Below are 22,237 nucleotides of genomic sequence, written 5' to 3'. Positions count from 1 at the left end.
CTGATGGTCAGAGAGCCTGAAGAAGTGACTTGGAGTCAGCTTCTTTTGGCCTCCCCCGTCTCCAGTCTAAGCCTCAGACTTCTCTGTGCCTACTGTCCCAGCCCAAGAGTATGGCTTAGCCTTGCCGATGCCCAGGAGTGGGGCTGGCATCACGTGTCCCAGGTTTTACCTACCGATCTACCCTGACATTTCTCCTCCTCTTGACCTCACTCCCAGCTTGCTCTTTCCCCATCGGCGTGTAACAGGGACACTGTATGGAACCCGCTGCTCCTAACACTCACCATGCGCTTGCATCCTTGGGGCCTTTGAATGTAGTGTCGACATCTTGGCTGTTAGCTGATATCACTCATTTCTCTGGCCTCATCTCTTCTGAAAAGCCTTCCCTCACGCTTCTAAGCAGAGTGAATGCGCTCCTCTGAGCTCTCTCAACACTAGTTTCTACCTGCATCTCCCCATTAACAAGGCATGATGGTTTTCCTGTCTCCATGTCAGTCCCCAGTTATACATTGTACAATGTTTTTCTTTGCATCCACAACATCTAACATGCACCTTGAGGTATACTAATTACACTAGTTACTGCCCGGTGCCTTGCTACTGAATTCCAGGGAATGCTGGCTACTTCACATGGATATTTTAACCCCATAGTGAATAAACATCACGGGGCCCATTTGATATACAGGAAATGAGTCAAGTGGACTAACTGAGGAACTTGTCTAGATTTGCAGAGTGGTAGGGAGGCAGACCTGATCCCCAACTAGAAGTTTTCAAAAGACCTGAAAGTCTCTTATTTTTTTTCACCACCCTGTGTTTCTTAGATGGCCCTCCGCAAATTCATTGGCTGCGAAGATGTATTTTAGTACTATTCTAGAAAGACCCCACTGTGCTAGCCTAATGCATCAAAAGAAGGTACGTGGTCAGAGCATTCATTAGTGTTGAGTATAGGCATAATTTAAAACACATACTGAAGCTGAGCGCGGGCCACAGGTATATAATCCCAGCATGCAAGGGGTTAAAGCAGGATTATAAAGTCAAGGCTAGCTTGCCAGCCTGGGCCATACTGTAGTGAGAACCTTCTCCCCCCACACACACACCCCCAAACAAAACAAAGCAATAAAACTGTCAAAGTTGTAGAGTGAAGTATGTAGGGAAAATAAAGGCCCGTTGAAAATATATTCCGCCTCTTCTTCCTTTCCTCCTCATTTTGGGTTTGGAATATGTGGGACTGAAAACGGATATGATGAGCTTGCTGAGGGAAGGGGGCCCCAAGCCCATATCAGAGTCAACCACAGGTAACTGTATGTTGTCGGGGCTGTGTGGGCGCATCCTGCAATTCTCAGTGTGGTGTTTCTGTCAACAAAATGCTGAAAGGATGACTGTTACTCCCTTGGGTTCAGCAGATGTTTACTTACAGCCCTGTGGTTGCCCAGAGCTAACCAGTTAGCAGAAGTCAAACTGGTGTCTCTACCAGCGGCCATGACAGGCATAGGAATCCATGAGCCAGCTGTTCCCAAGCCCCGAGAAGAGAGAAGAAGGCATCTCCATCCTAGAGGGGGATGCTGCATCTCCATCCTGGAGAGGGATACTGCATCTCCATCCTAGAGGGGGACGCTGCATCTCCATCCTAGAGAGGGATGCTGCATCTCCATCCTAGAGGGGGATGCTGCATCTCAATCCTGGAGAGGGATGCTGCTTCTCCATCCTAGAGAGGGATACTGCATGGCCACTGGTTTATTCTATTGGATTGATTGTGGTGCTCAATTAGTTAATTCCATCTCACCGTGAAATACTCTCATTTCTTTTGTTTGTTCCTTTTTGTTTTTATGAGACAGTCTTCCTGTGTAGCCCAGGCTGACATTGACTCAAATCCTCCTGCACCATCCTAAATGCTGGGACTGCAAGCATGTGCTACCACACCTGGTCATATCAAGTGGATGCTATCACACTTGTCCATACCATAGTATAGGAGCTATACTAGTCTAGTATAGAAACTGACCCTGCATTTGGAACTTAAATTCATTAACTGCATTATTTGGATGGTGTATTTAGGTCTTAAAGTATTCTTCCATGTGCTGGCCAGATAAGTCAGCAGGTAAAGGCACTTGCCACTAAGCCGGATGACCTGAGCTTGTCTCCCAGGACCCACATATGGAAGGATACAGCCAATTTCTACAAGTTGTCCTCTGGCCTCCATAACCATATGCTGTGAATGTCATCCCCCATAAGTGAATAATTATAATAATTTTTAAGATATTTACCTTAACTAAATAACTCATCAGGTAAACATTTCTCTGTGAAGGTCATCATCTCAGCAATCATTACCTTCAACTATTTTTCATGCTCTATTAGGGATTCAGAACCCTTATCTTGAAGAGTCTGAGCATGAAGGTGGTGAGGTCCAGCCTTTGTGCTGGGACTGCAGAGTGCCATGGAAAGCACAGGGCACAACATGGCAAAGACAGGAGAGACCGTTGTCCTTCTTATAAGATCAGCGGCATTCACCCATAGCAAGTGGTGAAGTCTTACACTAATCACTTTCCCAAGACCCCCATCTCCAAACACCATGCTCAGATTAAAATTCCATAACCTTATAATAGCACAGGAGGATTAAATTTCAATACACAAACCTTTGAGGGATCCATTCAAACCACGTTAAAAACCATAGCAGAAGCTGTGTTGAGAATAAATGGGGAAGAACAAGTGTGGAGCTTAGAAAAGTTAGGGGGTTAGCCCAACAATCCAGTGAGAAGGTGGAGCAAGGTGGCGGTAGTATGAGAATCTGCTGGTTTCTGCATAATTTTTGTTGTTGTTGGGATGCCAAAGGAAAGAGAGGAATCTGAGGTTTGGGGCCTGAATGAATAGGATGGATATAAGGAACTATTTAACACAGGGGAACGATGTAAGAAGAACTGACTTGGCAGGGAAAATCGGGATGTGTGGATGTTATGTTGAGGATGTGGATGAGATGTCGAAGTGAGGATGTGGAATGTCTGAGAGGTGAGTCCGGAGCTCAGGGAAGCTCTAGGCTGGAGGCCAGGCTGTGTGAGGGAAGAAAATGTGGAACTCACAACCTGGTTCAGACCCCAGCTTCTCACAGTGACCTTGAACAAGGCGATTCTCCCTTCTGCCATCCTCATTTTTATGGGAGAGGTGATACGTGGGAATTAGTGTCTCAGGACAGCTGAGAAGGGGTTAAATGAGGCCACATTTGTAAAACATAGCAAGAGACTGATGGGTGTGTGTTGCCTCCAGCCAGCCTCCTCTGAGTCACCAGACTCCACTAGATACCATGAGGGTAATATGGACCCAGGAAGTCCTAGAATGTCAACAGAAGCTCCGACTCCATTCCACTAGCAAAGGAGAACATTTTCCCAATGAGTTTCTGAATGAAGAGCAAAGGTTTCAGTGTGGTTAAGTGGATTAGAAGGTGAGCGGCTGTAACCAGAGGAAGGAAAGTGACTGGTCAGGCCATGCACAAAGCCACAGAGGTATGATGTCAGAAGGGCCAGAGCAAGGGTGGCATCCCCAGAGGAGTTAGGGCTGAGTACCCAGGAGCAATGCTTCTTCCTTGGGGGTTACCAATCCCCCGATAGCACACAGCGTGTTTCCTAATGGCCTCCATAAGGGACAGACACTGCTCTGTTCTGGAGCCATCTGCCTTCCTGCAGCAGAGCCTCCTAGCTGGTCCCTGGACCTCCACCCAAGACACAGATTCAGGGCCACTCATCCTGTGCTAGGGAGGTGGTGAAACATCAAGAGCCTCAGAGCCAGCTGGAGCTAGGAAACTCACTTCTCTCAGGAGTCCTCCACCATTGACTCCCTTTGCCTGGAAGAAATAATGGGTCTATCTAGAAGGACAAGATGTCTCCTTTCCAGTTAAATTCTAGTTTCATATAAACTATTAGTTCTTTTGAAAAAAAGAATGGTTGAGAATTCACTCTCAACCTGCCGCTTGGTCAGAAATGTGGCCTGGGACAGGTGGGTGAAAGGGCAGCCCTCTTGAGTGCCCATCTTGCCTCGGTGTGCACGCGCTCCTCAGACCTCATACAAGCAGCAGAAAGCAGAATGCCAGAGACTCCTATTGCTGCTGCTTTGTTTGTTTTTGGTTTTTTGAGACAGGGTTTCTCTGTGTAGCCCTGGCTGTCTTGGATCTCGCTCTGTAGACCAGGCTGGCCTCGAACTCACAGAGATCCACCTGCCTCTGCATCCTGAGTGCTGGGATTAAAGGGATGTGCCACCATTGCCCAGCTTCCTATTGCCTATTAGAGAACTACAAAAAAACAGGCCCAATTTTCCTACATTGGCATTTTGTCTTATTACCAGTGTTTGGAATGTGCTCTCCTTTGATTTAGATGTGTGCTACGTGTGTGTTTGTGTTTTGTTTGGACCACACAGTGTTTTAAGGCGCAATTTGTTGCCAACATTTAAAAAAAAAAAAAAAGATTTCACATTAAAATGTGGGTTTTAGTATCCAGATAGCTTGCTTCTAACGACACTGGACTGGCCTTCTCGGCAAAGCTCTGCTATGGCAACGGAGTCCAAAACTATAATCAGCACTGTTCACCGCGGCCCTTGTCTGGCTTACCTCATTCATTTCCTCACTTCCTTGCTTTACTATCCTGTGAGTTCAGTCCCTGGGTTACAGTGAGAGCAGACTGGGCAATTAACGGGTTCTGAGTGCGGAGCTGAGTCAGGCTTGTATCAGAAGTGAGCTAAGAGCGGGAGTGAGGAGATTACCTCAGGGAGGGTTGCGTTGTTGGGATGGTGCTGTGAGGGTAGGAGCTTGCTTTCTTGTGGGCAGCTTGCATGCTATCATAAGTGGGCCAGTTCACAGACAGCAGGGAGCCCTTGCCTGCAAATGAGCTAGTATCACCCCCACCCGGCAGGCTGAGCTCTGTGGAGGTTCCTCCCTTAGGACCTTTGTGAACCGCGTCTGGGGTCCATCCGGAGCTTCATCTCCAGCTCCCATTAGCAGCTCATACCACAGGCTCAGGACTTTTGGAGGAAGAGGGTTCATTTTCTCTTCGCACATTCAACGCTCTGCCCCTAACCCAAAATTCAGGGCACCTGGTACTGGTGTCCTCAGAAGCAGACTGATCGTCACTCGATGCTGGCTTTGGTGGAGGAGCTCAGGACCCGGACTTCATCAGTACCAAGAAAAATGATTTCAGGATGCTTGTTTGGGCAGACAGCATATCCAAAGTCTGTGGTTTGGGATGAAAAAAAAAAAATGGTGTTCTGTGTTCCGTATGCTCATCCTTCAAGTTCATGGCCATCACCACCTGAGAGTACTTAGGGCTCGGGGTAACTGAAGGGAGCATAAATCCTGCTGGCTTTGAGCACAGCCCAGGGTACAGCCTACCTTCCTGTCCTGGCCAACGTGAATCAGCTCTCTCCCTTCTCCCTCCCTCGTTTCTGCCTGTAAATCAAGAGCCCCCCAGCATTAGTCACTGCAGAAGCGATCATTAGTAAGGACAAGTTACTGCTTTCATCCATCACTCTGTGTCTCAGATTCAGGCTAAGCCAAGAAGATAGAGAAAACTGACATTACAAAAGGATGAGTCGTTACCCTGGGTTTTTTTCAGAGCTTATGAGTCTGAATGTTTCCATGTAGATTCTGCACCCTCCCCAGCCGTTATAACTGCAGCTAGATAGAGTGCCAAGGAGCAGTCTAGTCATTCATGTAATGCTGTTTCCCTTCTCTGGACTCAAAAATATGTCTTTAGAGCCCTCCAGGAATCTGAGACAGTGATGGTGTCTTAATAGTAGAGTCTTTGCAATTTATCCTCTCCAGTTAGTTCTCTTAAGGCACCAGAATGAGATTCAACTTTCTCAATGGGACCAGCTATGTCCCCCAAAGGAAGCCATAGCTTGGGCCGTTCTAGCCACCTGTGTTGTAGGGAAATGTATTTTCTGCTCTGGCTGAGCACATGGTCAAGGGCACTGCTGCCCACAAAGAGAGGCTGTTTCCAAATCCACTGACAAGTCATGAACTTCCTTTCCATGCCCTGCTGACCAAATGCTCGCTGGCCTACAGAGACGTGTTCCGCTCTCGGATTACAGCTTTGGCGCTCTCCAGTGCGTGCTGGCTCTGATTTTTTCCATCACACAGTATTTCTTCCAATTTTTAAATTCTCCATATCAACCACTTTACTCTTCTGGAGCAGAATAATTCCAAGCCAAAGTAACTGATGAGGCTGGTTAAAAACCTCACCAATTCAAAAGGGATGTTAAGGCTTCCCAGGGGGGAGGTCTTGGGGCAGCTCAAAAGTATAAGCTCTGGCTTGTACTGGCCTATCCATCTTCTAGAAAATAAGGGTGTAAAGTTGTGTAATCACAGGCCCTTTCTACTAAGAGTAACACCACATTTCATCACATTTAAAATGCCACTGGTTATTAAAGGCATTGTATTGTATTGACTGACAAGCAAAAGGAGCCTAAAATGTGTCTCCAGTTAAATTACCCCAAACACCATTAAACATGGCTAGGTTGTTCACACCAGGCTCCATTGGCTTTAAAATGCACTTAGGTTAACCCGGCAACTCCTTCTGGCCTGGGCTGCATTGTTTGGTGTCAAATAGACGATCCTTGTCCATGACAAATGTAGTGCTGCTTTTCATCTCCTTGGGAGTGTCTCTCTAATGAAAGAAAACATTTTCTTAAATAGTTGTTTTATTTCTACATGGTGTGTGTGTGTGTGTGTGTGTGTAGATGTGTGTCTGTGTGTGTGGTCTGTGTCGGGGTATGTGTACATGGGTACAGGAGGAGTACTCATGAAGGCCAGAGGAGTCAGATCCCTCTGGATCTTGAGTTACAAAAGACTGTGGGAACCACGTGACATGGGTGTTGGGGGCTGAATGAGGGTCGTCTGCAAGAACAGTATGTGCTCTTAACCACTGAGCCATCTCTCTAGCCCTGAAATGGAGCCTTTGGGGGGCCAAAAAGAGGGCTTAGCAGTTAAGAGCACTAGCTGCTCTTCCAGAGGACTTGGGTTCAGTTCCCAGCACCAACATGGTGGTTCACAACCATCTGTAACTCCAGCTACAGGGGATTTGATGCCCTCTTCTGGCTTCTGCCAGCACCAAGCATGTACATAGTTCACACATATACATGTAAGCAAAACAATCATACACATAAAATAAATAAAAATAAACCAAGAAAGCAAATAAAGCATTTTGCTTTTTCCCTTGCAAGAAAATAACATTGTAGACATTCTTCTAGGAATGGATATCTGCTTCTTAAAACAAAATTGGCCTGCCTCTGCTTTTTTTTTTTTTTTTTTTTTTTTTTGTATATTCAGTAACTTTTCATTTCCGTGCTGAAGCATAATGGCCTCTTCATAAATATATTTTAATCATATTTTCCCCTGACTCCTCCAAGATTGTCCCCACTTCTGTCTCCATACAACTTTGAGTTCTTTCTCTCTCCCTCAAAAAAAAAAAGAAAAAGAAAATCAAAACAAACCAATCAGACAAAAAAGAAACAAAAACAAACAAACAAACAAAAAACACTAAAAGCACACCAAAACATGGGGTCTGTTTTGTGATGACCAACTACTCCAAGCACAGGGCCTGCCTGGAAGTGTAATTTTTATACCTAGTGGCATTCTGTTGGAGAAAAACTAATTTCCCCCTTTCCAGCAGAGATCTGTTGCAGATAGCTTCTGAGTTAGTGGGACTCTGTGTCTACTTCCCCTTCTCAGCGCTGGGATTTTGTCTAGTTTGAACCTGTGCGGGTCGTGTGTGTGTGTGTGTGTGTGTGTGTGTGTGTGTGTGTCTGCGCGCACCACACTGTCTCAATCTCTCTGAGTTTATATGTGTATGAGTCCTGTTGTGTCTGGAAGACGCTGTTTCCTTGGAGCATCCACCACCTCTGGCTCTTACACTCTTTCCACCTCCTGAGGGGAGAGATTTGATGAAGACATCCCATTTGGGACTGAATGTTCCAAAGTGTCTCATTCTCTGCACATAGTCTGCTTGTGGGTCTCTGTGCTAATTACCATCTACTGCAAGAAAACATTACTCTGATGGGATCTGAGGGATGGGATCTGTGGCTATAACCATACGTCCGTGATGGATTCTATTGGAAGACATTTGCAGGGTAACTGCACTCAGTGATGTGAGGAGAAGCAGGAGCCCAGCACGGGGGTGGAGGTGGGAGGTGGGGTCATGACAGGACTGCAATGGTGTCAGCCATGCTCAGGCAGTGGGACCTACATCACAACCGCGGCTCGGCGGTAGATGCTGCGCGGTTCCTCAGTACATCCTGACCCTCGGACATGGGACAGTAAGAGAAATGAGTGTCTCAGAATGGGTGAGTTCACGGAATGGCTCCCGTTTCCTGAGAACTGACCCTATATCTAGCAAGGTGCTATGCTCCTGGCCGAACTTCATGTCAACCAAACTTTATGCCAGGAACTATGTGTAGGATGAAAATCTTACGAGGCTTGGATAATTTTTAGTGTTTGTCAAATTTATTTCTGAGTTGCATGAATTGTTTACAGAGAGTATATTGATTGATTGATTGATTGATTGATTGATTGATTGTGTGTGTGTGTGTGTGTGTGTGTGTGAGAGAGAGAGAGAGAGAGAGAGAGAGAGAGAGAGAGAGAGAGAGAGAGAGAGAGAGAGAGAGAGAGGCACAGAGGCCATAAGAGTGTCAGATCTCCTGGAGCTGGAGTTGTAGGTAACTGCAATCCATCTGACATGGGTGCTGGAAAGCAAACTCAAGCCCTCTGTAAGAACAGCCAGAACTCTTAACCTCTGAGTCATCTCTCCAGTCCCGAGGGCAGAAGTTTTAACCATCTGATCTAATTACTTCAGGTCACACAGCTAGGTACATTCAGGGCAAGTATTCCGATGCCGCCTCTAGGATCCCTCCAGTCAGTTCTGTTTGTCTACAGTCGGTCTGAGGCCCACCAACGGCAGGCTCACAGGAGCTCCCGTCTCCTTTCGAGGGCACGAAGCATCACTCAAGGTTGCAGATGTTTATTCGGTGGTGTGCAGCAGTGCACGCCCGTAACCTCAGCACTCAAGAGGCTGAGGTAGGAAGATTGTGAGTTCCAGGCCAGCCTGGACCACATAGCAAGAGCCTGTTTCAGAAGACCTAAATGAATAGATAAATAAGTAAATGCATGTTTGTTTTAAATAGTTCAGTCACAGTGTAGCTACTGTGCTCTTTCTTTAAAAAGAATAAAATCAAAATAAAGAGCGATGGGCCAGTGCACAGTGGTAATTACTGACAGGCCTGTGGGCTTGTGGATCAAACTGAGGACCCGAGTTCGATCCCTCGAACCCACATGGCAGGAGGAGAGAAATGGCTCCCACCAGTGTTCCCTGACTTCTGGGTGAGGTCCCGTGTGCGCATGCACACACACACACACACACACACACACACACACACACACACACACACACACACATACGCTCTAATGTAAGAAAGAACAATAAGCAAATAAATAGAAAATAAAAGACTCCAATCATACACGTCAGCAGTTCCCAACCTTCCTAACGCTGCGACCCTTTAATATAGGTAGGTCCTCATGCTGTGGTGACCCCCAACCATAGAATTCTTTTCATTGCTCCTTCATGACTGTAATTTTGCTACATGAATCGTAATGTAAATTATGAGTCATAATGTAAACACCTGAGTTTTCGGATGGTCTTAGGAGACCCCTGGGAAAGGGTTGCTAGCCACAGGCTGAGAACCGCCGATATGGGGGTTGTGTAATGAACGGGTAAGACTAATACGATCAGCACACCTACGTGAGGCAAATGGCCCCTCGGAGGAGTTCCTTAGTACGATTTCTGTTGGGACAGCAGCTGTGTCGTCTGGCTGCCCTCTCCAACAGTGCAAAACACCCCCAGTTCCTGACCAAAACCGTTGTCAGTAAACTGAAATGACTAGCCTAGCGGTGAGGAAATGTGTTTGTGAAAAAAATAAGGATCTAAGCTGGCTCAAACATTGGTCTTCGGAGCCCTGAGCATTCCACCTTTTCCCTAGTCTACCAATGACTGGTCTGCTTTACAAAGTTTGGTTCTTGGTGAAATGAAATGAGCAAGATGGATAGAAACACGGAAATGGACAGAAGGTTTTCTGTTTTTTTGTTTTGTTTTGTTTTGTTTTGTTTTTTGGTTTTTCGAGACAGGGTTTCTCTGCGTAGCTTTGTGCCTTTCCTGGAGCTCACTTGGTAGCCCAGGCTGGCCTCGAACTCATAGAGATCCCCCTGGCTCTGCCTCCCGAGTGCTGGGATTAAAGGCGTGCTCCACCACCGCCCGGCTTCTGTTGTTAATAATAATAGGCCATCAAAGATGTTTTTCTTTTCCAATGTTGTGAGACACGACATTTCCCAGTGTGTGAGAGTCCCTGGTGTTGGTCCCTCTGAAGAGCATGGGAGGCCCTACCAGACCTGGGAATGGAACAGGAATGGAAGCCACCACGCCTAACCCCTAGAGAACAGCAGTTCCAAGTAACCCTTGTGGCTTTGTGGCCAGGGCGATTCTGTTTCCATGGTCGGCTAAATACGGGATCTGGGAGTGTCCTCGTATATTTATGTCCAATGCTGTGGGATCGAACCCAAAAGAAAGGAGTGGGAATGTGATGAAGGGCTTTCGTAGTCAAAATAGACACCAGTAAGAAGCAGTTGCCAAGTCCAAGTGTTAGAGATCTCCATCCTCACACCCAGTCAGGTAGATTTGATTGTCTACTGTTCGGCAGCCAACGTGGAGATTGTGCTAGGAGAATGTAATAGGCGATTTTAAAAATGACTATTTCAGTCATTAATGTCTCTGGCTGGCAAGCATATATTCGTATGTGTGAAAGGGGAGGGATGTACAGGGACAGATGTGTGTATTGGGGGAGTCCTGACTAAACATTCTAACTGCCCCTTTGGGTTTGTTCCAGCTGCAAAGGTGCCTCCCACTACGGCTTGACCAAGGACCGGAAAAGGCGCTCGCAAGATGGCTGCACCGATGGCTGTGCCAGCCTCACAGCAATGCCACTCTCCCCAGAAGTTTCTGCAGCCGCCACCATCTCCTTAATGACCGACGAGCCTGGCCTAGACAACCCTGCCTACGTGTCCACAGTAGAGGATGGTGAGCCAGTAACCAACCCCTCAGACTCTGGCCGGAGCAACCGAACCAGGGGTGAGTCAAATGGGTGGGTGTCTGGGAACGGGCTCTTGGTTTTCCCTGGGATTGCCCTCTGTAGAATACTCGTGGCGGAAAGTTCTAGAAATGTTTTTTTAAAGGGGAAATGGTTCTGGTAGTTTTGGCAGCCACTCCACGTCCAATTCTCCACTCCAATTTCACTCCCAGTGAGATGAAACCGTGAGTGCTCGGATCTTTATGGCTGTGTAATCTGACTTGGTGAAGGCATTTGAGGTGAGGCTTGATGACTTATGGCTCCTGCCAGTGTGGGGACCTCCTCTGCCTGCTGTAGAAAGTGTTGTTTACCCAAGAGAGGAGAAAAGATTTTACATAAGCAAGATATGCTTTTTCATTACAAAAAAAATTAGGAGTATGGTAAATTCTTATCACTAAGAGACAATCACTGTTTTAATATCTTATTGTCCCACTTCATATATTTTATACATGAAATATTTCTCTTTTTTTGCTGTTGTCACCTTTTTGTTTTGAGGCAAAGTCTCACTCTGTGCCTCTGCTGGCTTTGACCTCGTGGGCTTCCTGTCTAACCTCCTGAGTGTTGGGATTACAGGCACATAGCAGCACACTTGGCTAGCGGATGATGGCCGCGAACCTGTAACTCCCATCTCCCGTTACATCTCTCCTCAGCACGGCCCTTCGAGCGCTCCACTATGAGAAGCCGATCTTTCAAAAAGATTAACAGAGCTCTGAGTGTTCTTCGAAGGACAAAGAGCGGGAGTACCGTTGCCAGCCACGCTGACCAGGGCAGGGAGAACTCTGAGAATGCCACTGTCCCTGAAGGTAATCAGAATCCCCACCCTGTGCGAGTCTGTGGGAGTCCAGCTCCAACCTGCTCCCACCTTTTGAAGGGTTCTTGGGTGGAGGAGAGAGAAATAAGGAAATATTAGATCTAGACAATGGAAAGAAAGACAGAGACACAGGATAGCTTTGGGAGGGCCTGGGTCAATACCCAACAGCCTCGAAGTTTATTCAAAAGGGCTTTTTATAATATGCCAAAGGGAGAGGCGAAAGACCTCCCCCTTGCAAGATCAAAGCACACTGTACAGTCAAGCACAGACCCTTCCAAACACCTGGTAACCACGCCTGTGGCCAAATCATCCCATTATGCAGCCCTGCTGGGTAAAGCAAGCTCAGATTCTCTGACCCTGAGTAAGTTCTCACTAGGAAGCCTCTGTGGGTCTCCACACTACCCCTACCCCCAGGCTGGCCGCAGACTGGGTTTCCAAAGTCACTTCAGGAATGATGACAGTCTGATCACCACCCACTCTCCATGTTCCCTCTCTTCCCAAGGGTAACAGCATTGTTTTTTCACCTTGGTTAGCCTCTCCGCCTGAGTAAGGACCGAAACTCTTGTTTTTGTGGTCTTTCTACGCAGATGAGGGAAAACGCATCTGCTCCCTGGGCTTCAGGGGCCAGCTTAATATGTCTGAAAATAATTACTATAGTTAGAGAGGGAAAAGCATTTTATTTCATTCTCATCACATGGCACTATACAGTCTACTGTTGAAATGGGAAAATACCATAGATACCATGAGTGCTGTACAAACCGATAGGCAGCAAGTTCAGTCCTTTGTTTTCATTTGTTATTTTAATTTTCTTCCTTTATTTATTGTGTGTGGGTAGAGACGGGTGCACTCATGTGTCCCAGTGCACGTGGAGGGCAAAAGATACCTTGTGAGGGCTGGTGTTCTCCTTTTACCATGTGGAGCCTGAGGCTGAAATTCAGGTCACCAAGTGCCTTGAGCCACTGACCTATCTCGAAGGCCCTTGAAAAAGCATCTTTTGACAGGCTAACACATACTGATAGACTCGTTACATTATTATCTCATTACATGTACACATGAGACATCTATAAGTTCTATGTGCCTTTTTTATTTAATCATCACAAGAACCCTATGACCAGGGCACATTTCAAGGTCACCAGCATCTCCGTGGTGTGGTTCTCAGGATGGTTCACTGTCATTATCCCTGATTTCAGGAAAGTATACTGAGGCCTATAGAGGTTACTCAACTTGTTCTATATGCCCTTGTTGACCTGTGAAGCCACAGAGAGAAAGTCATTGTATCTTAGTTCATGTATGATTTACATTTTCCCCAGTGTAAGTGGAGCTGAGGAGACATTGTTTTCCATCTTTCTCGTTTCATATTGAAGCTTTTAGGTTAAATTACCATTTTTTTTTTTTTTTTTTTTTTTGGAGATGGGGTCTCACTCTCCAGTCTTGGTTAGTCTAGAACTTACTGTGTAGGCTGACCTCAAACTCGCCGTGATCCTCCTGCCTTTGCCTCTTGAGAGTATTGGGCTTGCCGGCATGCACCACATCTGGTTTTTGTTAAACGTATACAGTAAAATAATAGCATTAAAACTAAGAACAGCTCCTCAGTACCAGCTAGGGCTCTGAGTCATGCATATGTCATAAGAATGATGAGATAAGGGTTGTCGTTCCTAGTTCTCAGATAAGGAAAATGATCGCAAGGTTAGGTAAGTAGCCCAAAGTCACACAGCTAAACAACCACCACACACACACACACACACACACACATACACACACACACACGCACGCACGCACACTCACATGGCAGGGTTTAACTTCAAACTCTTGCTCCTTTAACACCTTCCCAAACACTCTTTGGAGTTGAAGGTTAAAGCCCCAGGTACTTTATTTACCGTGCCCTTGGAAAACTCAGGAGTGCCATAGGAGACCCCTGGCTTGTCTCTGCAGCTTGTGGCTGCCCTCCCCCGACATGCCCTCCACGCTCTCCCCTCATGGGCCTGCGTGGCTTCTCGTGCCTGTGTCTGAGCTGCTGGCTAACCCGCACGCTCCATCCCCGTCCTGCCGCCAACCTGAATCTTCACCTGGGGACAGGGATAAGAAGCCGCCTTCACAGGGTCATCGGAAGAACTGAAAATACACATTCCAATGTCTTAGTTCAGTGCACAGATAAGAATGTTTTCAAATCCTATAATCTCCAGACGAAGACAGAATTTTGATCAAATTCTTTTGTGTCTCTACTAGGACCATTTTGGCATTTTTTTTTTTTTAAATCATTTTCACCCCTGAAAGTTCACGGGGATCTCATTGGTCTGGCTCTAAGGAGCATCATTTAAGAGTGTGGTGTTGGACATGTCCTTTCAAATCAAATCAGCTCTCCTCCGGTCATTGAAGGAGAACAATGTTTGCGTGTGTTGTAAAGGAGGAAGAGGGAAGAGAGAGAGTCGGGCGCTTTGATGACTATTTCCAAAACTTGCTTTGTTTTAAAATGATTTTTCAAAAAGTTTCCATCCCCTTGATACCAGACATGTTCTGACACATGCTTAGAGCCTACTTAATACAATCAGAGCGGTTTGAACATTAATTGAGCCTAGTCACCCACATACTGTTCGCACTAGTAACTGACAGATTACAACTGCCACTCATAGCCTCACAGAAACCATTCCCTGACATTAAATTAAATCCGGAGTTAAAGACCCACAAGTCACAGGCTTCCACTGCCCACTACATTACCTCATTAATTAGGCTGTATAGTAATTGCAAATAATTTTTTTCCTGTATAATTTTCATAGAGAGTTGAGTTGTTTAAACAAATGAACTGTGGTTATGGGTTTTGAAAATAGTCCCGAAGAGTGGCTTATACAGAATCAGGCTCATAGCCTATCTTCTGAGTGTCAGAATTTAAGGTGACCCTGGGGATGAAGGCAGCTGTCAGCAGCTACTGGACACTGACTGTCCCGGTCTTCTGCATCCTAACTGAGCCTCTAGCTACACAAAGGAGCCACCTCCCAGCGGGACTAGGTGTGACTTATTCTCAGCAGTTGGTGTCCTCTCTAGATACTTATGTTCCAGCTGGAGTGAAAGACAGTGCCAGTCAGTGCTTCTGGGTTCTTGGTACCTAGGGACAATTCCTGTGACCTTTGACCTGGTTGTGAGCACCTGGCTCCTGGGAAACTATTGAGGCTATGAGTGTGCCTGTCATTAGAAGCCTGGTGTTCCTGACACGGTCACCTTACTTCACAGCTTCCTGACTGTGCATTTCACACACACACACACACACACACACACACACACACACACACACACAAGCGTGTGTGCACATGCATGCATACACACACACAAGCGTGTGTGCACATGCATGCATACACACACACACACACACACACACACACACACACATGTGAATAAAGAACTGCCTATCATTGTGGAACTGCCCAGTGACCCAGACAGCTGCTATCTGGCACAGCCAGGCTTGGGTCAAATACTAACGTTAGGAAACACCCGCTCCCATGATCTTTGATCCTCTCTTCAGCACTGAGTTCAGTGATCCAGGTAGATGAGGGACACCTCCGGAAGGTAGCCGTGAGACCATGATCTCGGCCTCTTCATGACTATGAACGAGGTCTTCTGACTGCCTGGTATTGGCAGCAGTATCTGCCAGAGGGCTGAGAATTCCTAGAGCCTGAAAAGCAGAGTCTCTGAGATCTTCCGAAATAATCTAAGAGGACAGAAGAGCCGATTCGGCTTTTGTTCCTTGATAAGAAAGTAATGCCATCTTGGGTCATTTCCCTGAAGACATCTGTTCATTAGTTTGTTCCTATTCTAGCAGTGAGCATCAGCCAAAGGCTCCCATGTGCACAGAACCCTAGAGCAGCCAGAAATCACTGCCTCTGATGTGTATTCCAAGTAGTTTAAACATTAATTGGAGCAGTCAAGCAAGGACTAGTAACATTAGGAAGAGCCAGGTTAAGACAGCTACATGCAGCCTGATAGTGAGGCCGGTTGCTAGATTCTCCAGTCCAGTTGGTGATATGAGAGATCATCATTGATAGCAATAACGGAAGGTTGAATGCCATGAGAAGTAGAATCAGCCTTATAGGAATCATGTGTTTAGAGACAGCAAGAAAAAGAGGGATTGGGGTAGAGTTTAATTGGAAGGGATTATTTCATGCATGCCTTGGAGGGAAAATTGAGTTTTGGCCCAGGCTGGAAAACATTCCAGCAGAGAAATGTATGCTGGCACCAAAGCACGAAAGTGGGAAACACACACAAGGAACAGCACACAGTTTAGTTTGGCAAGAAGGTCTGAAACAAATACTGTTTTTGTCCATTTCAGTCTTCCCAAGGTTGTACCACCTGATTCCAGATGGGGAAATTACAAGCATCAAAATCAATAGAGTGGATCCCAATGAAAGCCTCTCCATTCGGCTTGTGGGAGGCAGTGAAACCCCGTTGGTCCACATCATCATCCAGCATATTTACCGTGATGGAGTGATTGCCAGAGATGGACGGCTGCTGCCAGGAGACATCATTCTCAAGGTGCCCAGAAGGCATGATCATGTAACTAGAAGCTACAAGATCATGAGCTGTAGGCTATGAAAGGCACACAATCTAAATCCTTAAAAGTAAATAATGGTTGGATGAATAGGTGGAAAGATAGGCAGATGGTTGGGCAGAATGATGGGTGGATAAGTGGATGGGTGGATGAATAGGTGGAATCCTTCAGAGCCGATAATGGATGGATAAGTGGATAAGTGAACAGATAATTAGATGGATGGGTGGATAGGTGGATGGATGAATGAGTGGGTGGGTCAACAGGTGGATGAATGAGTAAGTGGATGAATGGATGGGTGGATAAGGGGACAGGTAGATGACAAATGGAGTGGGTATTATGAAATAAAGATAGACACCCCCTTTCCACAGTTACATTGAGATAAATCTCATATGAAGAATTCTGATGTAACTGGGATGGTCTTTCATTCTTTCCCTCCCTCTCTCTATTTATAAACAATTCTCTTTGCTACTGTATCATGTTCTGCCTTCTCTCTCCTCAGCTACTGTCTTCATCTACCCCTCCCTTTCTCCACTTTTTCTTTTCTTTCTCTTCTTGCTCCCGGGGCCTCCCCTTTTAAAATAAGACTGGAGCATATATTTTCTTAAACTGGAAAGCAGATGAATGGAAACTGTCACATTTGATCAAGTTCTGTTCAGACAGACGCCCCTTCTACAGAAAATCTAGTCTCATGACCCAGAGGCATTCTCGAGGAGTCAGGAGTGGAATGACCTGGCTTGGGCACACTGCCCTCCAAGGCATGGTTGAAAGGAAGACTTGGCAGAAGAGTTCTCAGGACAGAAAGGAAGCGGGTGGGGAGAACTGTTGTTTACCAGACAGATGTCAGATGTGAGCCCAAAGGGACTAGCACGCCCTCCCTGCTCATCTACTTCTAATCTGGTACTCAGATAACAGTTTCATCTCACCCTTTGCAGCCAGCAGAGGGACAACTCCTGTCCCCCTACGTGAGCTGTTTGTTTGGCAAACGAATTGGGATCAGAGGAGAAATAATTGAAAGCAGCTCCTGCAAAAATGTTAACATTCCCACTGGTCTCTGGGGGGGGGGGGCGCACCAGGCAGGGCCCATCACTCAAGTGGGCCACAGAGACTGGGACCCCAGTCACAGTGGGGCTTTCTCCCTGCTCCAGTGGAAACTGTTGTGCCTTGGAGGGGGAGGGGAGCTGCCTAAGAAAATTCTATTCTTTGGCCCTCACCTGGAGGCAACTTGAAGATAAAAAACATGCCAGGGGCCGGGCGGTGGTGGCGCACGCCTTTAATCCCAGCACTCGGGAGGCAGAGGCAGGCGGATCTCTGTGAGTTCGAGGCCAGCCTGGGCTACCAAGTGAGTCCCAGGAAAGGCGCAAAGCTACACAGAGAAACCCTGTCTCGAAAAACCAAAAAAAAAAAAAAAAAAAAAAAAAAAAAAACATGCCAGGGACTTTTACCAGGTGACCGTGACTTTCCTTGGCTGGGACTGGGGCGAGGTGGGGGGGTGGCTAATGGGGTAGCAGACTCTGCCACCTTCCCGGTAGTGTTCCTTGTGTTTGGACAAAGGGGCATCTTGTCTTCACTGAGGGAGCCCCGTCCATCTCTGAGCTGCAGCAGGAAGGAGGCAGGGGTTGACCTTAAATAAGGCCCTTCCAAAGCTCATTCCAGTGTGCCTCTAACAATTGGCTTCAAGTACAAGCCATCTCAGCAAACTCCTGAAATCTAAGCAGGGCTGCTGGGAACTGTTTTCCTCAGAGTGGTGACAAACACTGGGGGCTGTGGCCTCCAGGCTGGGCCTGTGGAGCCGGGGTAATTAAAGCCAGAAAGTCGGATGCAGCAGCAGACCTGGGGGTTGTCACTGAGGTCCAAACGAGAGGCCTGGCTTTGGGACACTGAAGAAGGAGTGCTGTAGAGTGATTGGACTTTCAGAAAATAGCCTAGCAACGTCCTTGCGCATTAGTTTGTTTGAAATTATCCAAGCCCCCAGACTCCTTTGTAGTTAGAGCAGCAGAAGACCTTACAGACATCCACTTCAGTACCTGACATTCCTATGCACACTGCCACACTCACACCTGCAGATGCACACTCAGACACACTCACCGATACTGTATCATAGACAACAGCCCCTTCACACACTCAGACCCACTCACAGATACTGTATCATATAACACATTCACACACACACACACACACACACACACACACAGGGATAATCACAGATACCATATCATACAACACACTCACACTCACATAGGCACACTCACATATTCTGTGTCAACAACACATACACACTCAGACCCACACACTAATACCATATCATACAACACACACACAGACTCAAGCCCACTCACATACACTGAGTCATACAACACACACACACACACACTCACACACACACTCACACACTCAGACCCACTCACACAAATACTGTAATATGCAAACACACGCTCAGATAACATAAAGTGAAGACACACTCATGCACATTCACACAGATAACATTACATACAAACACTCCACACTTTGTCAGGCACATTTACACATGTTTTGACATGCAAATACACTCACGCACAGGCACACTCACAGATACTACAAACATGAAACACTAACACATGCTCAGACATATTCACACAGATATTCTATATACAAACACATTCACACATTTAAGCACGTATTCTCTCTCTCTCTCACATACACACACAAAGATGGAGTAATTGGAGGTGAAAGTATCGGTAACTCAGTAAGAAAAAATTTTGTTGAAGATTTTTGGAAAGAAAACAACTCGTTTTGGTCTAAATAGTGTTGGATGTCACCATCTGGTGTTGGGGTGCAGATCAGTGGCCAGGCCTGTGCTCTGCATGCACCTCACTTTAAGAATGTAATCATTTGAGCTGGGCAGGGTAGCACACATTTTTAATCCCAGCACTCAGGAGGCAGAGACAGGCAAATCTCTGAGAGTTTAAGGCCAGCCTGATCTACAGAAGTGAGATCCAGGACAGGCACCAAAACTACACAGAGAAACCTTATCATTTAAGTAGAATAGGAGAGTGTCTTTTTCTTTTCATTTTTTTTCTTTCTTCCTTCTGTATCAATGAAAAACTAAAATTGGCAGGCAACAGAAATAATCACCAAGATTCTGCAAATAGACATAGGGGCCTGTGTAAGGACAGGGATGATGGAAGGCAGTGCTGAGCCATAGATGTTGGGAAATTACTGTGGAAAATGAGGTATTTGAATACAGGCTAAAAAGAGATAGCAGAGTGGGCTAGGGGACAATGTCCTGATTACTCCGTGTCCTTGGGCTTGTATTCATTTGATTTTTGTGATGCTGAGGACCAAATCCATGCTGGCCTGGCCCTATTCAGAAGGCTTATGGTAAGTACACTCACTATCAAATGGCCCCACCCCCAGGTTAATGGAATGGACATCAGCAACGTGCCTCATAACTATGCCCTGAGGCTCCTACGGCAGCCCTGCCAAGTGCTGCGGCTCACAGTGCTTCGTGAGCAGAAGTTCCGTAGCAGAGGCAATGGACAGGCGCTGGACTCCTATGGACCTCGGGATGACAGTTTCCATGTAATCCTCCACAAAAGCAGCCCCGAGGAGCAGCTCGGCATAAAGCTGGTGCGCAGGGTGGATGAACCTGGGGTATTCATCTTCAACGTGCTGAATGGTGGTGTCGCCGACCGACACGGCCAGCTAGAGGAGAATGATCGTGTGCTGGCCATCAATGGACATGACCTTCGATTTGGCAACCCAGAAAGTGCAGCTCATCTGATTCAGGTGAGTCAGAAGTCACCCTAAGATCCCGGTCAGAAACATCCACACGGGCAGGAACACTTATCATGTGCACCATGTGAGCCTTCCTCTAGGAAGTCAAGAGAGGGTTGGTAGTTTCAATGCTACTGTCCAAGTAAGAACCCAATTGATGGCTGGTGGCGGTGGCGCACACCTTTAATCCCAGCATTCGGGAGGCAGAGCCAGGTGGATCTCTCTGGGAGTTCGAGGCCAGCCTGGTCTACGAAAGCGAGATCCAGGGCAGGCACCGAAACTACACAGAGAAACCCTGTCTCGAAAAAACAAAACCAAAAACCAATTGACACAAATGGTGTACCTCGGGTCATGACCTCTACTGATAGTCTTACAGTGTATTCTCTCTCTCTCTCTCTCTCTCTCTCTCTCTCTCTCTCTCTCTCTCTCTCTCTCTCTCTCTCTCCCCCTCTCCCTCTCTCCCTACCCATTCCCCCTATCTTTGTCCTCCAGTTCTGCTTTGCTTCAGTTTTATGGTTACCTGCCAATCTAGAAAAGTGTAGTAGCACACATTATATTCTAGAAGTACCTAAAACAATGCCTAGCAAGGTTAAGTACTCGGTGAATATGTGCTTATTATATGCAATTATTTAACTAGTAAATTAGTCAAATTAGGAACAGGTAAATACATATAAAATACATTTTGCTCACTAATTCCATCTCTGAGGGCTTTTTTTTTTTTTTGACCGTTTACCACAGAACCAGATCTACATTTGTTTTTACATGCTCTTTGACCCTGTGACGTAATCTCTACTTTTCATCCCTTTGGCTTTGCTCAGTTCTCATTGGTTGAGCAACCTCCATACACCAAGCAGTGCCCAGTACAGTGGTGAATGAGGCAGTCATGGGTGCTTGCCTCTCAGAGCTGGAAAACACCCTGGTTTTGTACAACCACGAAGACAGAGCTGGACTAGAAAAAAGGATAAGATGAAACAGTCGTACATGAAAGAGAAGCCCCCTTTATTCTTCCCTTCAGGAAGATGCTATCTTAGCTTTTTTTTTCCCCCCCATCCTTAAAACCTTGGCCCTAAGGGGGATTGTCAATATTTTTTCACATTACACTTACTAGCGCCCTCTGCAGGCCACCCAGTGCAACTCCCATCCTGTAGCTCTTGGCCAACTGTACTTTCGCAATGGGCAAAAGAAAAACGGCTATGTTATTTGGAAAAATCTTGATTACACATGGCGTTTTACTCTTGAAGATTAATAACAGACGAACATGTTTTTCCCCGACAAAGTAAATGTATGAAGTAAAAATCTTGCCTAATAGTGGGAATTCCTTAAAAAAATCCCTTTGCTTGCTAAACAAAGCCAATCTGCTTTATAAGCAGAAAGAAAACTTATTTTTCAGAAAGGCAAGGGCAAAGCTAGTTGGAAAAGAAATGTAAAAAATTAGATGTTGTTTAAAAAAAAAAGCCAAGCAATAGCTTGCTGTCTCTGAAAAGTCGATTTTATTTATGTGATACTCGTAACACACACCAGGCTGCAGGGATTAAACTAAGTACCCTTCAAAGATGGAGACTCAAATTTCCACCCAGCCCTGGCCATTGGCTAGGTTGCCCATGTGTGTCTCCCCCATGAATCACATTTGCCTCACAAAGAAATTCCCAGACAACATCTCCTCTTGGCCATGATCTCCCCCATCAAGCTACACTTGTTTTTTTCTTCCTACGTTACTTCAGGGAAGAGTTATTACAGAGGCCACAACTGTTTTAAATTGGACCAACTTTACATACGTTGAGCCCTTCACCTCCACTTATTCAGCAGCAGCCTGGGCAGACGAGTCCCCAGGGTGAAGACACATGGAGAGTCAAGGCCTGTTAAGAGGAAAAGCCTTAAAGAGATAGACACCTCCTACACGGAGCCATTGACTTCTTAGCAGCTTAGCCAGGACCACGTGGGTTTCCACCATTGTTAATTTCTCAAGCTTCTTGAGCATCCTTACTAGAATAACTATA

The 22,237-nt window shown here is 46.3% G+C and overlaps 1 protein-coding gene across 2 annotated transcripts in view; it reads left to right on the top strand.

Annotated features, from left to right (window-relative positions):
- Positions 1-22,237, top strand: part of Lnx1 (ligand of numb-protein X 1) — a 117,457-nt gene that overhangs the window by 73,927 nt on the left and 21,293 nt on the right. For both annotated transcript variants that reach the window (XM_076546450.1, XM_006979710.4), the window contains 4 exons: positions 10,900-11,141; positions 11,790-11,942; positions 16,269-16,471; positions 19,881-20,252. In XM_076546450.1, coding sequence (XP_076402565.1) covers positions 10,900-11,141; positions 11,790-11,942; positions 16,269-16,471; positions 19,881-20,252 — 970 coding nt within the window. The remainder of the gene's footprint in view (positions 1-10,899; positions 11,142-11,789; positions 11,943-16,268; positions 16,472-19,880; positions 20,253-22,237) is intronic.

This window comes from Peromyscus maniculatus, chromosome 10 (assembly GCF_049852395.1).
Source record: "Peromyscus maniculatus bairdii isolate BWxNUB_F1_BW_parent chromosome 10, HU_Pman_BW_mat_3.1, whole genome shotgun sequence".
NCBI classification, from domain to species: Eukaryota; Metazoa; Chordata; class Mammalia; order Rodentia; family Cricetidae; genus Peromyscus; species Peromyscus maniculatus.
Note: the sequence above shows the minus strand (reverse complement) of the source record. Positions and strands in the feature narration are given on the sequence as shown.